We start from the raw sequence: 24,933 nt of genomic DNA, 5'->3' as shown, positions 1-24,933 counted from the left end.
AGTGTACCTTACCACCTTTCCTAGCATAGATTAGGAAGATCAGATGATCCGTTTCTAATGTTTGTCCCTTTATTAGACTCTAGTCGTGTTGAGTTATCAGGACTCTGATCGATCCCTTTTATTAGCTTAAGTCCCAGTTTGTTCTCTTACGTGTTGATTGACTTCACAAATGAACTGACAATACTGAAGATTAAAATATTTCAGCAAAAAATATATAATAATAATAATAATAATAATAATAATAATAATAATAATAATAATAATTCCTTAAACAGAGAATTACAAACAGAGAAATTGAAAACTTTCAAACACTCCACATCACAAGAGTTATTTCAGGACTAAAATACGAAAGAATCTTGAATGAAAATACAAAGTTGACGCATCATTTCCAGTCATTGGAAGCGAGCAGCGCGGTACTGCCCGAAGACAGGTTTCACCTCGTGACACCAATGGCGTACGCAGAATTTTGTCAAGGGGGTCATTATTAAATTTCTTTACAATTTACGTTATCAGTATTTTAAATTTTGTGTATTATTATTTTATTATGTTACGGTATATTTATTAATATTGTACTATGTTCTAATAGAATATATTCATGAATAACTATATATATATACATACATACATATATATATATATATATATATATATATATATATATATATAATTTGAACTGGTAATGGAAATTACGGGAAAACGGCTGAACGGATTTTAATAAATGACCCCTCATTTTGAAGCTTGGAACTCAAAGTTTTTCAGAAAAATAGTAGTTTTCAGTGAAATGTCAATTTTTCAATATAATTTTCCTATTTTCCAAAATCCATCTGTCGTCAGTTTCGAGAACTAGCTAAACTAGTTACTCCATTTTGAATCTTGCGTACACCACTTTTAACACTTGAATATAATTAACTGATGAACTAATGGACTTACTCGTGTTAAATATGAAATATCTGTCCGGCTTACAGCTGTTTCAGTGCTTCACGCACCATCATCAGAGCCTACTAGATCGCGGCGTCATCTCGAACTTCTCTGCCTGTTAGGAGGGTGTGTTTTATTGTTGGAAGGTGTTGAATTGTGGAGTCGAATAGTGTGTGTGTACTGAAATTGATCTGTGTGTTGAGGATTTGATCAGGGTGTGTTTTAGTGTGTTTGTATATTTCATATTGTTCTAGTGTGTTGAGTTTTTGGTTCTTGGGTTGTATGTGTAGGATTTCCATGTCCGTATTTATGTTATTGTATGTATGGTTAGTATTGGTTATGTGATCGGCGTATGTAGATGTATTGTGTCCTCTGGTTATTGCTTTAATGTATTCTTTGTAGCTTGTTTGGAATGATCTGCCTGTCTGTCCTATGTAGAACTTGTCGCAACTATTACATTTGAGTTTGTATACACCTGTGTGGTCGTATTTATTTGTTTGTGTTTTTTGTGTGATGAGATGTCTTTGTAGTGTGTTTTCTGTTCTGTATGTTATATTGTATTTCTGTTTTCTGAATGAAGATGCAATCTGATGTGTGCTTTTGTTTTCATATGTTAGTGTGATGTATTTGTTGTGTTTGTGTTGTGTTTTGTGTGTTTTTGTGTTTGTTGAGTTTTTGTTTTGCCTTATGATGTCTATTATGTTTGGGTTGTATCCGTTTTCTTGTGCTATGTATTTGATCGTGTTCACTTCTTCATTGTAGTGTTGTTGGCTCATGGGTATGTTGTGTACCATTGTCCTGAATGCAGCATGTTTGTGTTGTGTGGGGTGGTTAGATGTGTTGTGTATGTGTGTGGTGGTGGTGGTTGGTTTTCTGTATATTTTGAAGGTGTGTTTATTGTCGATTTTTGTTATGGTGATGTCTAGGAAATTTATGGAGTTGTTGTTTTCAAGTTATAGTGTGTATTGAAGTTTTGGGTGTAATTTGTTTATGTATTTGTCTTTTGTTTCCTTTGTATAGTATGAGTATATCGTCTACATATCTGTGCCAGTATATTATGTTGTCTGCATACTTGTTGTGTTCATTGTTGAGTATGTGCGTCATATATATATATATATATATATATATATATATATATGACGTACAACAAATTACTGATGATGGTGCGTGAAGCACTGAAACAGCTGTAAGCCGGACAGATATTTCATATTTAACACGAGTAAGTCCACTATTTCATCAATTAATTAAACTAGCTAATTGCATTTCAGAATAAAACAAAACACACACTACAGTAAACAATATTACACGAAGGCCATGATCTGCAAGAATCTGACATATTTAGAGCTCAAATTAAATTGGTTATTAAAAGCTTGACTTACTAAAAATAATTTACAGGTTCGATTCTGCGGTGTGTAATTTTCTGGGTACAGCTGTGTACTGGATATTAAAAACTACAAAACTTGAGGTGGTTTTGATGACATTATTACCATTAGAAATGAAATATCATTGTAGTTAATGCCATGATGTGACCATTTTTCATTAATTATGCATATTAATGCTTTATTGATGATATGAAAGTGAAACGTTTTGGGGTTATATAAGTAGGTGTACAGAATAACTTAAATTAGATTTTGATTTCTATATTTTACTGAGTGGCGGCTATATAGTATATATAGTATATGTTACTGAAAGCTATAAAACTTACGTAAGATAATAATATTATTAAAAGTCGAATATTTTTATAGTTATTAATCAAGCGGGGTTGGGTCTTTTTCATATATTTAATGGCGGTGTGGTGTAGATATTTATATGCGTGGTTCTCTTCGGTATTGGCTCGAGAGAGAGTATCTTTCATTATTATGGAAGCAAATAACTTTCAGAATGTCTTGTATTCTTCATTGAAAATAAATCTGAAAAACGTTTATTTGAACGTCTAATGAACTTAGTTTGCAGCATTTGCTGCTCAAGCCACTAGTATCCTTATAAAATTTTTGAAACGCAATTTTTTCACAGCCATCCAATTTTTAACAAATTTTAATTTCTGTTTAATTTTGTATAAAAAAGCTTGTCATTATTATACTTAGACAATAATCATATATATTTATTTACAGTTATTTGTATATGATAGGTAAGACACTTTACATAACAGAAAAATCCATGGAAACAATAAAATATATGGAAATATATATTTTTTTAAACAATAAAATATATTGAAATATATGTATTCTTTTAAGTTCAAGGGGGGTTCAAACCCGACAAGCACCCCTTGCGTATGCCCCTGAGTGACACCAATAAGGCATCACTCAAGAGGCAACTAAGTCAGGACATAATGGTGTAGGGTACACATTAAATAATTAAAATACTAATTCTATTTACACACAACATCACTTCCAGGAAGACACGTTGATATTTCAATCAACTTCTGAAATTGTGCGTGTAAAATCATTTTTCTCAAAGAAAATTTAAAAAAAAAAATCACTCCATTTTGAGCAAAGATCAACATTTTCTTCGTTCCACTTTGCTATTTTCTCTGAAGTCATATTTATTCAAGCAATAAATTTTATAAAATGAATTATTTCATCCAGGTCAAGTTCATCTACTCGTACATTGGAAGAAAAGTAATGAACTCTATCTTCAAATTGTTCTAGTTGTGGAAGACACCTCAGCGATATGCATTCCGCTGATATCTTGTGACACTGAGGTATTCTACAGCATTTTCATAAAATTGTAGTAATTAACTCTTAAAATTCGGGGATATCTGGGGACAATTTATTAAATTTCGGGATATTTCGTGGACGAATTTTGTTCGGGGTCAAAAAGCAAATTCCATTGGAAATAGATCTGTCTGGTAACCTTAACTTAAAAGTCCCTGGAAGAAATAAATGCAATGTTGGTACTCTGCAATACAGCTTAATTGGATCAGTAGTGTAAAAACTTGTTTAAACGTACAACAAATTACTGTTTTACATGCTTCACAACCAAATTTATATACGGTATGTGTCCTATGGGATATATCTCATTTTTCCTTTTAATTAAGAACACCACCAATTTTTTTTATTTGTTTATCTGGTCATCTTAGCTCAGGTTAGAGTGTGAGTCTTTATGTAGCTAAGAAACAAAACACTTATCATTTAATCTGAGGATTTTGTATATTATCATATTCTTATGCTTCCATTTCAAAGTCTCACATCACCCATTCTCGCATGGAAAGTAGATACAGTGAAACCTCTCATTTACGGACATCAAAGGGACGTAACAATCTTTCCGCATCTGGGAGGTGTCCTTTATTGGGAAAGAGGCTTCTCAATCTAACAGTAAATTTATAATATGCATTATATATCCTTTCACGCTTTAAATGAAATGCATTACTGTAGTTTAATTCTAAATACAGTATACTGTACTACAGTAAATTCTTTGCAACTTTGAACTACAGTAGATAAGATCAAAAAAGGAAAATACAGTACTGTGCCATGCAGTTTTATTCTAGGTCTACAGTTATGCAGTAGGCTACTGTAATTTACAGTTTTCAACTTAACCTTTACGTTCAGGTGCCATGTCTCTCGAAACAGAACAACTGATTGAAGTGAAGAGAATAATCCTACTAATCCTATCATGTGTTGAATACAATTTCACGATCGCGGAAACCTTGGACCCATCGGACAGGTTAAATTATATGACTTTGTTTATCCACTCGCTTCCAGCCGGCTGGGCTAGTGGTAGCGTACAAGACCCTTATTGTCTTCTTTCATATTAAGAAATTTCTGTAGAGTTCTCAAAACTAAATTTTCCATTTTTGTAACGTCTTGAAATCCAAGTTCTGTCCGCAGTCAGGAGGTAAAGCAAGCTTTAGGACTGTGAAACAGCTGTCCGTGTCCGTGTCTGAGTGTGTCCGTAAATGAGAGTTAAATTTATCATTATTTCTATATTTTTTTCAGTTGGGACATAAAAATCTGTCCGTATATGAGGAGTGTCCGTATCTTGGAGGTGTCCATAAGGAGAGGTTTCACTGTACACACAAAAGGCTCCGCGTTGAGACCCAGGAAGTGAATAGAAATGACAGCCACAACTACATAAGATAAACTGACATATTCAAATCATCAGCGATCACTAGAGTATGTTTTTAATAATTTAGTTGCAGCCATTACTACGAATTTATTGCACGAGGTATGGTTAATTTTCATATTTCCTTAAATCTGTCAAGCTCCCCTCAGTAAGAGATAATCCTGAATGTTCGTCTCTCATGTTCAGATGGAACACTGTACTGTTTGTTCACATAAAAAGGCCGTACTTTTGAGTAGAGAGCTTATTTTAAGAGCAGTTTGATTTCAGCCCCCCAGGGATTCGTTTAGTTCTGAATTCAAGTGCGGCTGTATCGGGTGCAACAGGGTTCAGACGTCTTCCTCTGGGAGATGTAGGGTCATAGGGTCATGGAGAGAATGGACTGTGAGTTACTGACTAAAATAAACTTGAAATAAAAGCATTTACATCACGTTCTAAAATGCGTTCTTACAAGACGCTAATTTGAAACTAGAAATAAATCTATCAATAGAGTGGCACTACAATTTATACCGCTATTGTCTTGCTTTCATGTTCGTAATAACTTCAACTAATTTTTTTTTTTACTGAAGAAGGAAAATTAAAATATGATATATGTAGTAAAGTAAAGTATTTAATGCAATGAAAATGTAAAAAAGCGTTAACATAATAGAAACGAAGAACTGAAGAGTTGAACTGGATGTACGTAGAAGATAGTGATGAACAGTGGCGTAGCGTCAATGTAAGCTAAAAAGCTCAGCTTCCCCAGTTAATAATAATTTCATAATAAACCTGCAGTTTATGGACAAAATTATTTATTAATTTTAATAGAATTTATATTTACGCGTTAAATTTTGTGATGCGGCAGCTCAGGATGATTTGTGATGCAGCAGTAAACAAGAAGCCAGCACACACCAGCTTCCAAGCAGACTGGTTTCTTACACCCATTCTTCTGTGTAACCCACCCCGCAGATTTTCCATCCCTTTCTAACTAAACTACCCTGGTCGCAAGGCTCGCAAGAAGCTAGCTTTGACATTGAAAATAAGTAGTTTCCGAGTTATCCCTTTTCGTCAGTTGTGTTCAGTTGAAGTGTTAGTGTGCATTGTGGCTGATATAATAAATAATGAGTGAAATAACAGTTCCTGACACCAATTTACTTGAATTTTTAGGACAGTTCCATTATCAAGACTGACTTACGAACAAAAGTGTGATTTAGAAAACAAGTGACCGACTCCCTTGCTGTCAATGAAGGACACACTCAAAATACAGATGCATACTTACGTAATGATACTAATACTGTATCTATTGACCGTTAATATTGTGATTTATCTAAGTATGACAGGGAAGCAGCTAATGTTATACGTGTACGTGTCTATTTGTTAGAGATATGTGTAAACCGTGAAATCATATTTTACTACCTGTACCATTTGAGGTCATGTCTTATTGGTGTTACGAGGTACCAACCAATCTTTGACTGCTGACTTGACATTGACTACTATTTATTTTAAGACTGTATTTTTGTAATACGTTTTCTCATATTGCATGAAAGACAACTTGAGTTAGCTTCCCCTGCTCAAAATTTAATGCTACGCCACTGGTGATGAAATGTTATAAATAGTCGAAATCAAATATTAGACTAGAAGAGACAGTTTACAACATTAACGGAACCATAAGGGAAAATGCATATTTGACCGTAGATTATTGCAATTATCTCCGGAAGGAAAATCAATCTAATCTGGCAGAGAAATCCCCCCCTTCGTGCCATCATACAAACTCATATAGATAAATAATATACCCGCATATTATGAAGCACTGGTTGTACAAAGCATGTAGTAATAAAGTAGAGTTGATTCAATATATACATCTTATTGTAAGTTTCTAATTATAAATAGTTTATGCTATAAAAACTCTGAATTCTTAGAACAGTCTCAAGATGGTCTCGTAGTTTACCCGCTATAATCTTCTCCTAGCGAATGAAACTTACGTCACCTAGATCGTTCTTATGCCATCCGATCTTCCAAACGCTAATTAATTTACTGTAGTGATTTTCACACCATCTTTATTACTCTTAAAGTTCAAGGTTCAGACAATGTATCGATATGTTCTACTTCAGGATATTTTTCATTTTAAAATCATTAATTACGTGATTTTGAAGGACTTAAAGTGGAATTTATTAACCATTCCTAGCACATGGAGTTCGTAGGAAACGTGTGTAAGGGCGAACACAATTCAATGCATCAGGGCTGGACAGGAGAGAGGTCCTCAATTAAAAAGAAATACCGACGTTTACAGAAGCGAAGTCAAGTGCTAGCATAGGCCTAACATATTGAAATTCTTGTAAGCACCATCAGCTCTGTGCCTATATAAGCCGCAATACTGCGAGCAGGAAAATAGGCCTACTCGAGTTTTGGTGCTTATTGATGATGCTAATAACAGTTCTGTTCATTACTGGGACCGTGTTTATTGCATCAGCCATAAACTGTTTCATTGGCTGTCCAGTAGAACTCCTTGAGATGATGTCAGTATTTGTTTTTCATTGGCGTTCCAGTAGAACTCCTTAAGATGATGTCAGTATTTGTTTTTCATTGGCGGTCCTGTAGAACTCCTTAAGATGATGTCAGTATTTGTTTTTCATTGGCTGTCCAGTAGAACTCCTTAAGATGATGTCAGTATTTGTTTTTCATTGGCTGTCCAGTAGAACTCCTTAAGATGATGTCAGTATTTGTTTTTCATTGGCTGTCCAGTAGAACTCCTTAAGATGATGTCAGTATTTGTTTTTCATTGGCTGTCCAGTAGAACTCCTTTATGAAGTGACGATCTCAGTATCTGTTTCTGTCCTGCACTGAAAGAAATAGAAAGGAATTAGTGTTCCACTAACATTTAGGATTGCAGAGTTACCAACGTGTCACTTCATTTTAGTGTTACCATATCTTTAAAAATAAAAATAGAGACAACATATCAATCTGACCTTCCAAATCCTAAATATTACATGTACAAATTCACAGAATGGAGCAAAGTCGTTGAATTTCAAGCAATTAAAATGAAGTCAAAAGTTTAATATGCTGCATGATTTGATACACAATTCCTAAATTAGTATAATCTGGGTACAAAGGCATATAGAAATACTAAGAACTACAAGATTGAACTTCACTGTTCAATCAAATTTGAGCCACAAATGTTAGGTGGGTAACTTCATTTAAACAGTCCATGAATATTTCTCTGTTGATCTGATTTTCTTTAAAATGTCAGGAATTTTTAGCAAGTACGAATGAAATCTTACGCAACGAAATGAAGAAAGTTGTACTTCAGTATAGCTAGTCATTTCACCCCGATTATTCTTTTTAAACCACTGCATTTGAATTAAAGAAACGGCAAAATACCTGGCAGCGAACAAAGAGCTCAGATCTTCGTCTGAAAGCTCGTGTGAACCAATTACGTAGGCAAACTGAGGAACAGGTCAAACAGAACCTCGTATGAGTCGTGTGCAAACCGAATAGTAAAGCAATAAGAATAAGGAAACGGAAGTGAAATGGGTTCTGTACTTCAAATCTTCAAGAAGTGTCGAGTGTCATTCTGAGCTTCTGACTAGTGAGTAGAACAAAGATGGCAGGTATGTAGAATCTTAGTTCCCCTTGTTTGAAGGCCAGTCAATTTTTGAAAATTAAATCCACAGGTCCAATTTCCGGATATTCCCGTTGATTTTGAAAATTTGTCCGGACGGTAATTTAACCCTGGAAAATGAGGACATGGCCGGGAAAATGAGGACGTGTGTTAACCCTACTCAGTTTACCATTCATGTCATTGTTATGACTGCAATAACACTAAAATCCTGCAGTATTCATTGTAGCACAGTGTGTCCACAGAAACATTCCGTGATTATAAACTGTAACTGCGCATTACGAAATTCATACCGGTCCATTAGAAAGAACGGCTCAAAGAATTTCAGGGAATGTGTAATTGTAATTAATTGTTGGCAGAAAAATAGATGACATCATAAGAAATAAAAGACGCTGTTCCCGCTCTTTCGCTTGTCATCGTGGCATTGTTGGATAGAAGCAAATTGTGTTCAATAGTGTGGATGTTTACATTTCAACTCAATGTAAATTTAGAGAGTTACGACGAACCCACAGGTGTGTATTGAAATAGCATAGCACACGGAGTATAGAATTCAGCGCAGTGTTGCCAAGTCAGCGATTTTGTAGCTAAATCTAGTGTTTTCAGGACTATGGTCAGCTACAGAATTTTTACTGTCAGCGGCTAGCTATTTATATGGCGTTTTTTTTTATTCCGACAGAGGGAGACGATATTTTAATTTTTTTCTGTAAAGATGTTATAATTGTTTTTATATGTACTTGCGGACAACAATATTACTTAATCATAAACCAGAGATTAATTCCGATTTGGTGCAACCACGTCCATTTCCTGCCTCATCCATTGTTGTTGTACAAATAAGGTATGCTACATTCGTTAAACTCTTAATCTAATCAAGTATGCATTGTTTTTGTAAATGAATTGATATGTTTAATCATAAAAAGTAGATAATGAACTGAATTATTATTTTAATTTATAACTTATATTATGATTCATTCACTCACAGTGTTCTGCCCATGGGCAGGTCTTTCACTGCAAACTCATCATTCTCCAGCCTTTCCTATTTTCTGCCTTCCTCTTTGTCTTCTCATATGATCCATAGATCTTAATGTCGTCTTATATTATATATTATTTAATTTATCATTCCGCATTGTAGTTTATGTAACACAGATATACTTAAAATTTAAGACCAGACTCACTGTTGGCAGGCACGTCTCCAGCTCAGTGTGAAATCAGATTTCGAACGGACTGGTGTGATTGTGAATGTGACTGTTTCCGAAGTGTCCAGTATATTATTCTTGATCTACTTCATTCAATTTTGAAGAAATATGCCACGTAATACTTCATAGGCTACGTAAAGAAAAGAAAAAACATAATGTGCTGGAAGATTGGGTGGCAGAAGTTGCCGGTGATAGTTGGAAAGCTCGGTGTAAATGATGTAAGGTGATATTAAATGCAGGATATTCAAATTTAATTGTCCATACGATTTTGCATAGACCATAGAGCCTACGAAGTGATACACACTTTCCATAATTTAGTCTACATTTTTATAAAATTCTCCAGTTCCTAAAACTGTATAGTTTGTATTTCAAATTTTGAAGTGATGTGTTAAAAAAAAATCTGGAGTTTTTCTAGTACAGTTTAGCGGTTTTTTTAAGCTTGTGCAGCGGTAAATGGAATTCTGAGTTGGCAACACTGATTCAGCGTGTCTTCAGACGGGAGTTTCAACATGAGGCATCTACTGACAAGACGATTCTGAGAGGAGTGGATCAGGACAACACGTTTGCACATCTTCTTTTTATGTTAGGTTAGGTTCTTTTCAAACTGAAATGACGAGTGAAGCGTAGGACAGTTAAAATTACTCTAACCTAACCTAACCTAACCTAACCTAACCTTTTTATGTTAAGTTAGGTTAGGATAGGTTAGGTTAGGTTAGAGTAATTTTAACTTACGTTTCATTCGTCATTTCAGTTTGAAAAGAACCTAACCTAACATAAAAAGGAAATGTGCAAACGTGCTGTCCTGATCCACTCCTATTCTGAGGTGGTACAATACACACCAACTACTTCCTGTGGTTTCGTCATAACTCTCTAAATGCTGCAGTTTAAATGTAAACATTTACGCCATTTAATATTATAATTTACTTCTGAACGATGTAGTGTTAAAAGTTGTGTAACCAAGATGTATTATAATTTGCTCCAATGCCACAGTGACGAGTGGAAGAACAGGAACAGCTTCTTTTTTCTTATGGTGCCATCTACTACAACTACTATTACTATTATTATTATTATTATTATTATTATTATTATTATTATTATTAATCAATAATTATCATCAATAATTGTCTTATTTTTTCATACTTTGTATGTCTCATTTATTTTGACCTGCTGTTCACATTTTATTGTGCTTTTGCTTTCTTTCTGTATGTTATATATTATGTCTGATTTCCACTTACTCGTTGTTTACATTTTACTATTAATATCTTATTCAGTTTTGTGTGTAAAATTGTAGTGTACTTTGTAAATGTGTAGTGTTTTTTGTAACGCAGTTTTACTCCTGGTTTAGTGTTACAAAAGGCCGTATGGCCTTAACTCTGTCAGGTTAAATAAATCATCATTATTATTATTATTATTATTATTATTATTATTATTATTATTATTATTATTATTTTCTACTGGTTCCCACCAATAATTACAATTACACATGCCCTGAAATTCTTTGATCCGTTCTTTCTAATGGCACCGGTATGAATTTCGTAATAATAATAATAATAATAATTTATTTATTTAATCTGGCAGAGTTAAGGCCAGTAGGCCTTCTCTTCCGCCCAGCCAGACTCTAATTCTAATTTAATACAATTGCTTACATAATTATTACATTAATATCTAGACCATAAAACAACATGAAAGTAAATAATGAAAGTTGGATAAGCAAAGTTAGTGTGACAATAGTTAACATTGGTAAGAAATAATAATAATATTAATAATAATAATAATAATAATAATAATAATGAGATAATTTAGATATTTATCTGTGAGATATATATATATATATATATATATATATATATATATATATATATATAACTATTAAACATTGTTAGAAAAATATCTCGTTAGCCTATTCTTAAATTGGTTTGATGTCTGACAGTCCCTGACATTACTCGGTAGGGAATTCCAAAGCCGAGGAACAGCCACAGTGAAAGAAGATGAATATGAGGATGTTCGGTGGGAGGGAATGGATAATATTGAGGAGTGTTGTGATCGTGTGTCTAGGTTATGATGGGTGGATAAAGATAGACAGGAGTGGAGAAATGCAATATGTGAAAGAGAAGGGAAAGACAGTGGATTTTCCTACGATCTTCTAGACGGAGCCAGGACAACATTTCGAGGGATGGTGTTGCGTGATCAGCCCGGCGAATATTGCAGACGAAACGGACGCACATATTATGAACACGTTGTAGTCGTAATACGCATAGTTACAAAATTATAGCAGTTTACGATCACGGAATGTTTCTGTGGACACCCTATATTTGAGACACGCTGCATGCCCATCAGGACAGACAGTCTTACAGGAGGAGGTGGAGGAGGACTCGGACCAGCGCGAGGCACTGGGCCGCTGCGTCTTGCCGAAGTGCAGCGTGTAGTCGGGCACCGGCACCGGGGGCTTCTCCAGCTCCTCCTCGTCCACGGGCTTGGGCTTGGGCTGCTTCATGGGGGCGTTGCGGGGACCGAAGTAGGACCAGGGCAGATGGTTCCGCAGCTCGTCTGTGCGCACGGAGCTCGACAGGCGGGCCACCAGGTTCCTGTAACAGACAGTTCTCACTATATCGTCTGATGAAGGTTTAGATCACTGCCTAGTTTTGCCTTTTTTGGTCATAACTAGGGCTAGGATTTTGATGACCTATAAATCATGAAAAAATGTCCTAAAAACAATGCATTTATGACCTAAAAATCTTTCAAAAATGCCCTTAAAATGCCCTAAAAATTGTTCTTACTTAATTCGCTTAGTAGGAAAAGAGGTTAACGGGTTACATCAGCTGCTTGTCTATGCGGATGACGTGAATATGTTAGGAGAAAGTCCATAAACGATTAGGGAAAACACGGAAATTCTAGTTGAAGCAAGTAGAGCGATAGGGTTGGAAGTAAATCGCGAAAAGACTAAGTATATGATTATGTCTCGTGACGAGAATATTGTACGAAATGGAAATATAAAAATTGGAGATTTATCTTTTGAAGACGTGGAGAAGTTCAAATATCTTGGAGCAACAGTAACAAATATAAATGACACTCGGGAGGAAATTAAACAGAGAATAAATATGGGAAATGCCTGTTATTATTCGGTTGAGAAACTTTTATCATCCAGTCTGCTGTCGAAAAATCTGAAATTTAGAATTTATAAAACAGTTATATTACCGGTTGTTCTGTATGGTTGTGAAACTTGGACTCTCACTTTGAGAGAGGAACAGAGATTAAGGGTGTTTGAGAATAAGATGCTTAGGAAAATATTTGGGGCTAAGAGGGATGAGGTTACAGAAGAATGGAGAAAGTTACACAACACAGAACTGCACGCATTGTATTCTTCACCTGACATAATTAGGAACATTAAATCCAGACGTTTGAGATGGGCAGGGCATGTAGCACGTATGGGCGAATTCAGAAATGCATATAGAGTGTTAGTTGGGAGACCGGAGGGAAAAAGACCTTTAGGGAGGCCGAGACGTAGATGGGAAGATAATATTAAAATGGATTTGAGGGAGGTGGGATATGATGATAGAGACTGGATTAATCTTGCTCAGGATAGGGACCGATAGCGGGCTTATGTGAGGGCGGCAATGAACCTCCGGGTTCCTTAAAAGCCAGTAAGTAAGTAAGTAAGTAAGGAAAAGAGGTTTTGCACTACTTAATATTTAGACTAGTAATTAAATTAAATTCTAGTACCAACATATAAGTTTATTTAATTTTACATAATTTTTTCTAAGTGGTAAACTTTAATTAATTATTTTACCTGATGTAGTTTCCATGTACTCCACCACAAGGCCACTCTTATCCGGAATTAGCAGGTATAGAGGAGTCTGTATTGAAGGGGTGGTTGGACTGATCCATTGCATGGAGTGTACTACGTTAAAAGGGCAATTTTGTGTAGAAAAACGATTAAAATATTGTAGAAAATAATGGGTATTAATGGACAAAATGTGTAGAGAAAATATGAAAGGATATAAACATTATTTTACGTTAATAATGGAGAATTATGACCAAAATTGAATGAAAATGGCTCAAAAATAACCGAATAAAACAAAAAATGCTCTTATGAGCCGAAACAGGCAAAAAATGCAAAAAAAATGCCCTAACAAATATGTCTTAAAACACTCAGTTTATCACATAACATATAATTACTAAAGCAGCTATGTTTCTGGCTTACTAGAAAAAAGATGCAATTTCGTCAAAATCCTAGCCCTAGTCATAATACTGGTTGTTGTTAACTTCCATTTCGTTTAATATTTAAGAAAAACGTGACCCGAGTGAGGAGTGACGTATTTTAGACGTAACCGACCACATCAAATTTAATACATTACAAAACCTTCAACTAACTGTGTAAGTTCGAGAGACTATTGAAATTTATAAGCGAATGTTAAGAACCACTGTTGACAAAATTCTGAACATATACACTAGTTCAGAATTTTGCTCGTGTTATATTGTCCAATTGGTTATTAAAGACATCCATTTAATTATTATTATTATTATTATTATTATTATTATTATTACTTATTTACTTACTTACTGGCTTTTAAGGAATCCGGAGGTTCATTGCCGCCCTCACATAAGCCCGCCATTGGTCCCTATCCTGAGCAAGATTAATCCAGTCTCTACCATCATATCCCACCTCCCTCAAATCCATTTTAATATTATCTTCCCATCTACGTCTCGGCCTCCCCAAAGGTCTTTTTCCCTCCGGCCTCCCAACTAACACTCTATATGCATTTCTGGATTCGCCCATACATGCTACATGTCCTGCCCATCTCAAACGTCTGGATTTTATGTTCCTAATTATGTCAGGTGAAGAATACAATGCGTGCAGTTCTGTGTTGTGTAACTTTCTCCATTCTCCTGTAACTTCATCCTTCTTAGCCCCAAATATTTTTCTAAGAACCTTATTCTCAAACACCCTCAATCTCTGTTCCTCTCTCAAAGTGAGAGTCCAAGTTTCACAACCATAACGAAGAACTGGTAATATAACTGTTTTATAAATTCTAACTTTCAGATTTTTTGACAGAAGACTAGATGACAAAAGCTTCTCAACCGAATAATAACAGGCATTTCCCATATTTTTTCTGTGTTTAATTTCCTCCCGAGTGTCATTTATATTTGTTATTGTTGCTCCAAGATATTTGAATTTTTCCACCTCTTCGAAGGATAAATCTCCAATTTTTATATTTCCATTTCGTACAATATTCTGGTCACGAGACATAATCATATACTTTGTCTTTTCGGGATTTACTTCTAACCCTATCGCTTTACTTGCTTCAACTAGAATTTCCGCGTTTTCCCTAATCGTTTGTGGATTCTCTCCTAATATATTCACGTCATCCGCATAGACAAGCAGCTGATGTAACCCGTTCAATTCCAAACCCTCTCTGTTATCCTGAATTTTCCTAATGGCATACTCTAGAGCGAAGTTAAAAAGTAAAGGTGATAGTGCATCTCCTTGCTTTAGCCCGCAGTGAATTGGAAAAACATCAGATAGAAACTGTTACTGTACGTCTACTGTACAATAAAGTTTCTGTAGCATTTTGAAATTCTTGGTTATATTGTTTTAAAATTTAGAATGCGATTAACCGGATTTTAGATTATCCCGACCACCCCTGGTCCCAATTAGTCCGGATAATCGAGTTTCTACTGTACTAAATTTGTCTACACTGACTGTATCAACATTAAGTGTAAATTTATTTACATTGAACCATTCGTTCATTGCATTTAGCATTTGGATTAGATTTGGTTGTGAATTCCTGTGAAAATCGAGGAAGCTTTTGAACACAAATAGTTGCCCACCTGACAGACTCCTGGCCACGGTCTTGCGGCGTCTCTTGGCTGCTCGGCATCACATCATCGTAGCTCGTGGGTCGGCTCCTGTAATGGAGTGGACACGTGATGTTAAATTCTGAGTGAACAAACTAATAATTATGAAACTGTAATCATTGCTTAAGGCTCCAAATATTTATATTCTCAAACACTCTTTCTTTCACGTTCTCTAACTGATATGTGTTCTGTTAAGGTACACAGATATTTAACTAAAATTTCCGAAATTTCACCGAATTGCGAGCAGGTGATTTCTAACTGAAACATTGTTCAAACCAAAGAAGAAAGAATAGAGGTCAATCGTAAATACAAATGTGTTTAATAAACATGATGAAACATCTCTCTTTCCATATAAGTCACGCAATTCAATGTTTGTAAAGCGGTTATGCTAAATGTAAAAGCAGAGTTGTCAAAATTAATTAGATTTCATTACATTGCAGATATTCGAGGAAATTCACATCTTCATAATCCCTCCTACCGAAGAAGTGGTTTTCGGTCTGAACCTATGTACAGCGATTTCTCCCAAACCATCGAACAAATTTTGTTCACATCCATACAACCGAGTTAATTTATCAGGGAATGATTTGTAACGAACTGTGGATGTAATTAATACAATTCATACATAAAAATCGAAATAATTTTGAATTGTATTCTCATAGTTATGAAACAAAAGGTATGAATTCTTTAACATTGTTTGAACCAAAATGCAACACTGCTACAGTATTTAATCATAGTAGTAACTTAGGCCCAAGAATATATAACAAATTTATATTTAAATATCCTAATCTTGTCAATTCTAATAGTTCTAGTATTAAATTTAAAAAGTTATGTATGGATTTTATAAAAATTGAAAAATTGTAAATTTAAATTTATATACTATAATTGCATAGTAGACATAAGACAAATTGTATTGTATAATTATTAATTTCAATTCAGGAATCCGCCCCTGAGCACGAATTCTACTCTTTCAGGGGCGAGCTAAAGTTTTTCTGTATATATTATATTTTATGTTACAATTATTAGTAAAATAATAAATAAATAAATAAATAAATAAATAAATAAATAAATAAATAAATTGCAACGAAAGAGTTTGTAAAATGAAATAGTCTAAGTGTAGACGAATGGTTCCCAAAGTGTGGATCGCGACAAGAAATAAAGTTTGTTTATAAATCCGTTTGTTTTATCTTTGGCTGTTATGTTACCGGTAATGTCTTGGCATTGAAAACTACTATTCCAAGTGTTCGAAAAATATAGCAGCAAGGGAGGTCAGTCTAGGAAGCCAAAGAGAATCGGAAAATACATTTGCATATTTCGATTTCTAGTCTTAGTAGGTTATTTTACGACGCTTTATCAATATCTTAGGTTATTTAGCGTCTGAATGAAATGATGATGATAATGCCGGTGAAATGAGTCCGGGGTCCAGCACCGAAAGTTACCCAGCATTTGCTCATATTGGGTTGAGGGAAAACCCCGGAAAAAACCTCAACCAGGTAACTTTCCCCGACCGGGAATCGAACCCGGGCCACCTGGTTTCACGGCCAGACGCGCTAACCGTTACTCCACAGGTGTGGACTTGAAGGTATCTACTGACACATTAAAAGTTGGGTAGTATCCACAAGTTTTGTTTTCGATTTTACAGGGATTTGTATTTTTCGAATGGGTTTAAGTACCGGTACATAGTGGGCGTCGCAAACAAATGTATCCCCAAAAGTGGGTTCCGCGTTCTAAACGTTCAAGAACCACTGGTATAGACTAAGCATGTCGTAAAAAGTGTCTTTATTCATTATAATTCAGTTTCAGCGCTTACCGTTGTCGTTCAACATGCGGTCTGTATTGGGAACGATCCGACTCGACACGTGACAAATCTGGCACAGGCTTCCTCGCCACGTTCTCGTATCCCCGTGGATCAGACTCGACACGAGGCACGTCTGGTGCAGGTCTTCTCGCCAAATTCTCGTATCCCCTTGGATCAGGCTCGACACGCGGCACATCTGTTGCTGATCTTCTCGCCGGTTTCTCGTATCCCCGTGGATCAGATTCGACACGAGGCACGTCTGTTGCAAGTCTCCTCGCCACGTTCTCGTATCCCCGTGGATCAGGCTCGACACGAGGCACGTCTGGTGCTGGCCTCTTCATAGGAGTCTCGTACCCTCGTGGATCTGACATGTTTGGTGCCGGTCTTCTCACCGGGGTATCGTACCCTCTTGGATCCGGGACCTTCCGCGGGGGTTCGTAACCCTCAGGGTCTGCTGGTGCCGAGGCATGGAACCAGGGCGTGGGCTCCACGCACTCCAGGTAGTCCGGCTCCTTCTGGGCTGCGTTCAGCCCTGCACGAGGAATGTGCTGCAGCCGAGGGGGCTGGGAAGTCATCTTGGGGTCGTCCGGGGTGTAGGAGAAAGGTCTTCTGTCGTTGGGAAAACCCGAGTCTGATGCGTAGTCGTACTGGTGATCATTGAGGTTGTTGTACTGAGGTGCGTTGTTGTTGTTGTTGTACTGAGGTGCGTTGTTGTCAGTCGTGTTGTCTTGACGTGGTGGGTAAGGTTCGTCCCTCGTCTTGTTGTTGTCAGTCTCTGTCTGATGTGGGTATGTTGGCAATCTGGAATCCTGTACAAAGAGGAAATGCATTAACGATAATGTTTTGAATGCATCACAACCAGTGGCGGCCGTTGTGGCATTCTGGTGGTGGTGCCAAAAATGAAAAAAAAGTTTGTACGCAAATCACCCTAGTGAAATTGATAATCGTAGCTCACGTTTGCATTATATTAAATAAAACACATTAATTAAACCAGCTATTTTACCAGGTGTACAGTTAATAATGCATCTAGTAACAGTTACAATAACATTTCCGAAACTAATAACGAAATTTACAGATGTATGTATGTATGTATGTATGTATGTATTTATTTACACTGCAAGTGGGCAAGCACCCGGTGGCAGTGGTATATACAATATTAACAATACACAGTTAAAATGATAAGCACTACACTATAAAATTTACAATACATAATACAATTTACAAAACATATACAATTTTATACACAATACAATAAGAATACACAATACAATTTAACACAATAATAATAAAACATAAAATAAAACACCTAATTTTACAACACAACCTACATAATTATGTATAGGTCCTACATAAGTTTCAATAGTCTTTCACTTTACTCTCATCTCATTCCCTGTAGTGGCACTATGACGCATTTCACTGACACTTTAGCACACATTTCACTGACACTCTGTAACTCATTTCACTGACACTATAGAACACATTTCATTGACGCTATAAATTATCACTGATCGGAACTGTTCACTGCACTGTAAAACCATAACTTCACTGACTCACCTCGCTTCACTGATACAACAGTTCAAATAAGTCAAATAATTGCATTCTTATGCATACTTATAAACAGAACTACATTTAAACTATACATTTCTAGTCTAAGGCCCTCTTACACGCTATTTTTAAATAATTTACAATTCAAACCAAGGAAGTAAACTCGTAAGGCTAGATAAATACATGTCACCTTAAAAAATTAAATGTTGAATGTCACCTTAATTTTTATTTTCACTTTATACACAACTCTTTAAATTATTCTTGAATCTCCTTAAGGAAGGACAGCCCTCAAAGACCGCTGCAGGTAGGTCATTCCAATCATTTATAGTTCTATTTAAAAATGAGAATTTATCTACATCCGTTTTCTGTTTCCTACATTTGATTTTAAAATCATGATCGTTCCTACCATAGTACGTTGGCTTTTCTAACCGAGCCGTTATGTCTACCCATGCTTTCTGACCTAGATGTGCTCTATACAATGCTGTTATTCTAGTTTTCCTACGTCTGTTTTCCAAAGTTTCCCATTTAAGTTCTTTTATCGTATCGTTCCCATCTTCTCTTTTACCTTTAACAAATTTAGCTGCCCTATACTGGATTCTTTCTAAGGAATTTATCTGATATATTCTATAGGGATCCCAACATGTAGTTCCGTATTCCATTAACGGTCGCACTAATGTTAGATATGCTATTTCCCTCGATTTGGGGCTAGCCTTTCTCAAGATTCTCATAATAAAGTGAAGTGCCCTCCATGCTTTGCCTGTAACATTATCAACATGCTCTCCCCAAGAAAGTTTGGAGTTTAAATACACTCCTAGTTATTTACAACATTGTTCTTGCGGAATTACAACACCACTGAATTAGTAATTAAGACTAGTTTCCTCTCGGGTTTTACAAAATGTTATAGATTTACTTTTAGAACCATTTATTTTCATCCTATGCTTTAACGCCCAGTTGTAAATTTTATTCAAGTCTGTTTGAATAGCATCTACATCTGAATTATTTCTAATCTTTCTATAGATAATGCAGTCGTCTGCAAATAGCCTCACATTTGATGTAATATCCTGGCATAGGTCATTTGCGTATATTATAAAGAGTAATGGACCCAGAACGCTGCCCTGTGGCACCCCTGAACTTATATTTCCAATTTCCGATATTTCATGACCTACTCTAACTCTCTGGTTTCTACCTTTTAAGAATTCTTGGATCCATAGCACCACTCTTTTATCTATTCCTAGCCTACTTAACTTATCTATTAATATGTCATGTGGCACCAAATCAAATGCTTTCGAAAAGTCAATCACAACTGCATCGATTCTTCCGCCTCTATCTACCTCTTCAGCTAGATCCTGAACCAGCGACGTAATTTGACTATCACATGAGAAGCCTTCCCTAAAACCATGCTGGCGGTTGTAAAACCAGTCTTTCGCATTTAGAACATGACGAATATAATCCCATATCAAATGCTCCATGACTTTACATACGACAGATGTAAGGCTAATCGGTCTGTAGTTTCCGACATCTACAGGTAATGCAAAACTTTCACAGTATTGTTAGTCAAATACAAATAACTTTTATAACTAGTAAAATTACTAGCAAAAATACACGAGATAAACAGTGATATAGATAATAAACAAACACGTTTGCACTTTATTTAACAGGCCGATGAATCCAAGGCAGCGCAGCGGCCTGAATAACACATGTTCATGTCCTGCACAGATCTCATGTATCGTTAACAAAAGCATCAATACTATAGCAACAGTGTAGCGATATTTAGTTGCCGCAAAATAAAACAAATATTACACATTAACAAATAGTTTTACATAATATGAAAAAATATGTATCTTTATAAAAAGAATCATGACTATCTCTGCATTCAGTATAGTTAAATGGATAATAATTTACACATTCAAATCCAACTTATGTGCATTAGTTTTAAATTGGCAACATTACATTAACATTTGGCGCGGAACTTTGACTTGTGTTTTCGTGCAAGTTGATGGTTCCACAGTCTAGTATATACAGTCGCGAAGCTCAATACGTAGTAAATATGCAAACATTAGGTAGTTTCCCACCACTAGGATCGCTAATATCGCCTCATTACAGGCAATGCAAAACAGTACCGTCACAGTCTATTGTTTCCAGCCTCAAAACTCAAGCTTCGTGACTGTATATAGTGGACTGTGATGGTTCCCTTCATAACGTTGTAGCTAGAATACAATATACTGAGTAAATGAAACTCAAGAACAGTTTTTATTTCTCATCAGAAAAGATACAAAACAATTCATAACAAAGCCGTTGCCAAGGAGAGTTGAATTTCCATAGCCCACTCCGTTGTATCATGAACATAGACGCAGGCCAGTTGTGACTGCAGAACTCAGAGCCCTACATGTACTCCCCTCCCAGTGACGCTGAGTCACGAAACTTTTCTTGCACCAGGATAAGTTCTGAATGGTGGGGGATGTGAAGAACTTGGTCGTTGATGATCGGAGATCTTGTTCCCATCATCTTCAGAGAAGACTTCATAGAAAGCTGGCTTAAGTCTTTCTGTGGAAATGGTTTTAGGGCTCCCGTGGATATCGACTTCGAACACGTAGTCAGATATCCTACGAAGAATTCTATACGGTCCTTCATACGGTGGTACAAGGGATCCTTTAGTCGCCATACGAACAAAGACATGCGTACACGTATATAATGTCTTATGCTGAAAAGCTCTTCTGTTGCAGTGGTGAGCAGCGGGAGTCGATCTGACAGTGCGCATTAACTGTCTGTGTTTTTCAGCGAAGGCTCGCTGCGACAGTTCGGTTTGATCGTCGACGAAAAACTCTCCTGGAAGTCTTAGTGTCGCTCCGTAAACCATTTCTGCGGGCGAAGCGTCACAATCTTCTTTGATGCTGGAGCGCAATCCAAGTAGGACAGCCGGTAAGATATCGATCCAACATTTAGATCCCGTGTGACACATGATAGCGGCTTTCAGTGACCTATGCCAACGCTCTATCATGCCGTTTGAGGCGGGATGAAAGGCTGTCGTGCGTATTTTTGTAGAACCAATGAGATTACAAAACGCTCGAAAAATAGCTGATTCAAATTGCGAGCCTCTGTCTGTTGTAATAGTGGCAGGTGCGCCGAATCTCGCAATCCAAGTCCTGAAGAATGCGTCTACAATAGTCTCTGCAGAAACTTCAGATATCGGGACCGCTTCAGGCCATCTTGTGAATCTATCAGTCATTGTCAGGCAATACTGAAAACCTTTGGCAACTGGAAGCGGACCAATGATATCTATATGTACGTGAGCGAACCGTGCGCTTGGCATAGGAATGTGTAGGGGCACATTTTTGTGGTGACGACTTATTTTACTTCTCTGGCACTGAAGACACATACGAGCCCACAGCATAATTTCTTTATTCATTCTAAGCCAAACAAACTTGCGCTGTATAAGTTTCTTAGTTGCTTTACCGCTAGGGTGAGACAGGTTGTGAATGTTATCGAAAACTTTCTTACGAAGACAAGATGGGATGTAAGGTCGAATGACCTGCGTCGAAACATCACAATAAATTTCTTCCTTTGATTCAGTCAGCGGAATTTTTGTTAATTGTAAGCTGGTCGAATCAGATTGAAGAAGATGTTGAAGTTCTTCATCAGCAGCCTGTTCGGCCATGAGTTCATCTGCGGATATTGGCGTCGGCATGTCTATGGCACCTATACGTGACAAACAGTCTGCTACAGTGTTGTCTGCACCCTTAACGTGGACGATTTGCGTCGTAAATTGACTAATGAAATCCAAGTGACGGAGCTGCCTAGGCGAAGCTTTGTCCGCACTTTGATTAAAAGCGTGAATCAATGGTTTGTGATCAGTTACGATAGTCAGTCTTCGTCCTTCAACCATACAACGAAAATACTTGAGGCTTTTGTAAATTGCTAACAGTTCACGATCATATGTGCTGTATTTAATTTCCGCATTGGTATGTTTCTTAGAGAAAAAACCCAAAGGTTCCCAACGACCGAAATTGTACTGCTCGAGCACAGCCCCAGAAGAAATATCAGAAGCATCCGTGCGAAGAGCTAGAGTAGCATTGTCCCGTGGGTGAACTAAGAGAGTTGCTTTTGCGAATTGTTGTTTGCATAGCTCAAATGCCTCTTCAGCCTCTCTATCCCACGTAATAAGACGCTTGTCATTCTTTTTTGCACCGTGAAGATGAATATGTAGCGGGGCTTGTATCTGCGCCGCACTGCGGAGGAAACGTCTGTAAAAATTAATAATACCGAGAAACTTGCGCAAGTCGACAATGGTCTTAGGCTTGGGGTAGTCTGCAATTGCCTTAATACGATCTTCAAGCGGCCTAACACCATGTTCATTGATTGCGTAGCCTAAGTAGTTAACTTCACTGACGCCGAAAGAACACTTGGATAAGTTAATAGAAAGTCCATGTTCACGCAACCTCTGGAAAACAAGACGAAGGTGCTGTTCATGCTGCCCCTCGTCTTTCGATGCTATCAATAAGTCGTCGATGTAACACGTGCAGAAGTCAAGTCCACGAAGTACGCTATCCATTAGACGTTGCATAGTCTGCGCAGCATTACGTAATCCAAAGGTCATGACGTTGAATTCGAAAAGACCGAAGGGCGTTATTACTGCTGTCTTGGCGCGATCGTCTGGAGCTATGGGTACTTGGTGATAGGCTCTGGTAAGGTCAAGAGTACTGAAAATGGTACAACCGTCTAGCCGTTGCGTTACGTCATGTATATGAGGAACTGGATACTTATCAGGGATAGTTGTAGCATTTAAACGACGGTAATCCCCACAGGGTCTCCATCCTCCGTTCTTTTTAGAAACGAGATGAAGAGGACTAGCCCAGGGACTGCTCGAGGGAGTACAGATACCTTGAGATAGCATGTAATCAAACTCCGCTTTAGCGACCTTAAGCCTCTCAGATGTAAGACGTCGAGCACGTTCTTTGATAGGTGAGCCCTTCGTTTTGATGTGATGTTCCACACCATGTTTTGCTGGGCCAATAAATGGCGGAACCTTAGTTATGTCAATAAATTCTCGCAATAACAGCTCGTATTTTCCGCTAGCTATCGTAGAAAAGGTTGACAAAGCAACTGTGGTTAACTTGCCAATTATAGCTCTGGCCGTTGAAGGGTCTGTAAGCTTTCGCTGCTTGAGATTAACTAGAATGCCATAATGTTTCAAAAAATCAGCTCCAAGTATAGGCTGAGAAATGTTAGCAATTGTGAACTTCCATGGATATTGGCGTCCTAGATTAAGGTCCAGTGTAATGAGCCTCTCGCCATAGGTAGGCCTATCTATGACTGACTCGTTTGCTGCATATAGTTTGAAATCAGCTGGTTGCTTACCGATGAAGTTTGCCTTAGAACGGGGAAGAACAGATAAATCAGCTCCCGTGTCAACGAGAAAGTTCAAGTGATTAATCTTGTCTGTAACAATGAGACGATTTTTAAATCTCTCGTCATGGACCGCCTCGACTCCAGACGACGTCACTAGTTTTCCGAATTTTTCTCTAAGCTCCAGCAACAAGGCTGTACACATCGTCTCGCGTTAGCTCCAAACTTAAAATGATAGTAGCAAACTTTATCTTTCTTCTGTTTGTAAAGTTTATTTCGTTGGGTATCGGATGGCGACCCGCCGTTATTTTTAAGATGAGGAGATTTGTACTTAGACAATTTGCATAGCTCGTCTACTTTGCTTTTCAATTCCGTAACCTCGTCAACAATAGTCGATAATGTAAAGGGTTCTTGCCGAGCTACTGACATTTGAGTTGTTACGTTCGTCTCCTGCATCTTGTCAGCTAAAAATGCTAGCTTGTCCAAACTATCCTCTTCTCTGCAAAGCAAAGACATTCTAATAGTGGGTGCTAGTTGTGCTAAGAAGAGTGACTTGAGGACTTCTTCACCTAAATGGCCGGAAGCTAAACTTCTCAGCTCTTGTAGATAGTGGGACGGTCGTTTCTCTC

The 24,933-nt window shown here is 37.0% G+C and overlaps 1 protein-coding gene across 2 annotated transcripts in view; it reads right to left on the bottom strand.

Annotated features, from left to right (window-relative positions):
• Positions 1-4,023: 4,023 nt before the first annotated feature.
• Positions 4,024-24,933, bottom strand: part of LOC138711251 (uncharacterized) — a 58,218-nt gene continuing 37,308 nt past the window's right edge. The window contains exons 6-9 of one of the 2 annotated variants that reach the window (XM_069842670.1): positions 17,429-18,225; positions 15,595-15,672; positions 12,118-12,350; positions 4,024-7,796 (exon numbers count right to left, since the gene is read on the bottom strand). In XM_069842670.1, coding sequence (XP_069698771.1) covers positions 7,774-7,796; positions 12,118-12,350; positions 15,595-15,672; positions 17,429-18,225 — 1,131 coding nt within the window. In that variant the 3' untranslated portion in view covers positions 4,024-7,773. The remainder of the gene's footprint in view (positions 7,797-12,117; positions 12,351-15,594; positions 15,673-17,428; positions 18,226-24,933) is intronic. The other variant, XM_069842671.1, reaches the window with a different exon arrangement.

The sequence above is a fragment of the Periplaneta americana genome, chromosome 12 (genome assembly GCF_040183065.1).
Source record: "Periplaneta americana isolate PAMFEO1 chromosome 12, P.americana_PAMFEO1_priV1, whole genome shotgun sequence".
NCBI lineage: Eukaryota > Metazoa > Arthropoda > Insecta > Blattodea > Blattidae > Periplaneta > Periplaneta americana.
Note: the sequence above shows the minus strand (reverse complement) of the source record. Positions and strands in the feature narration are given on the sequence as shown.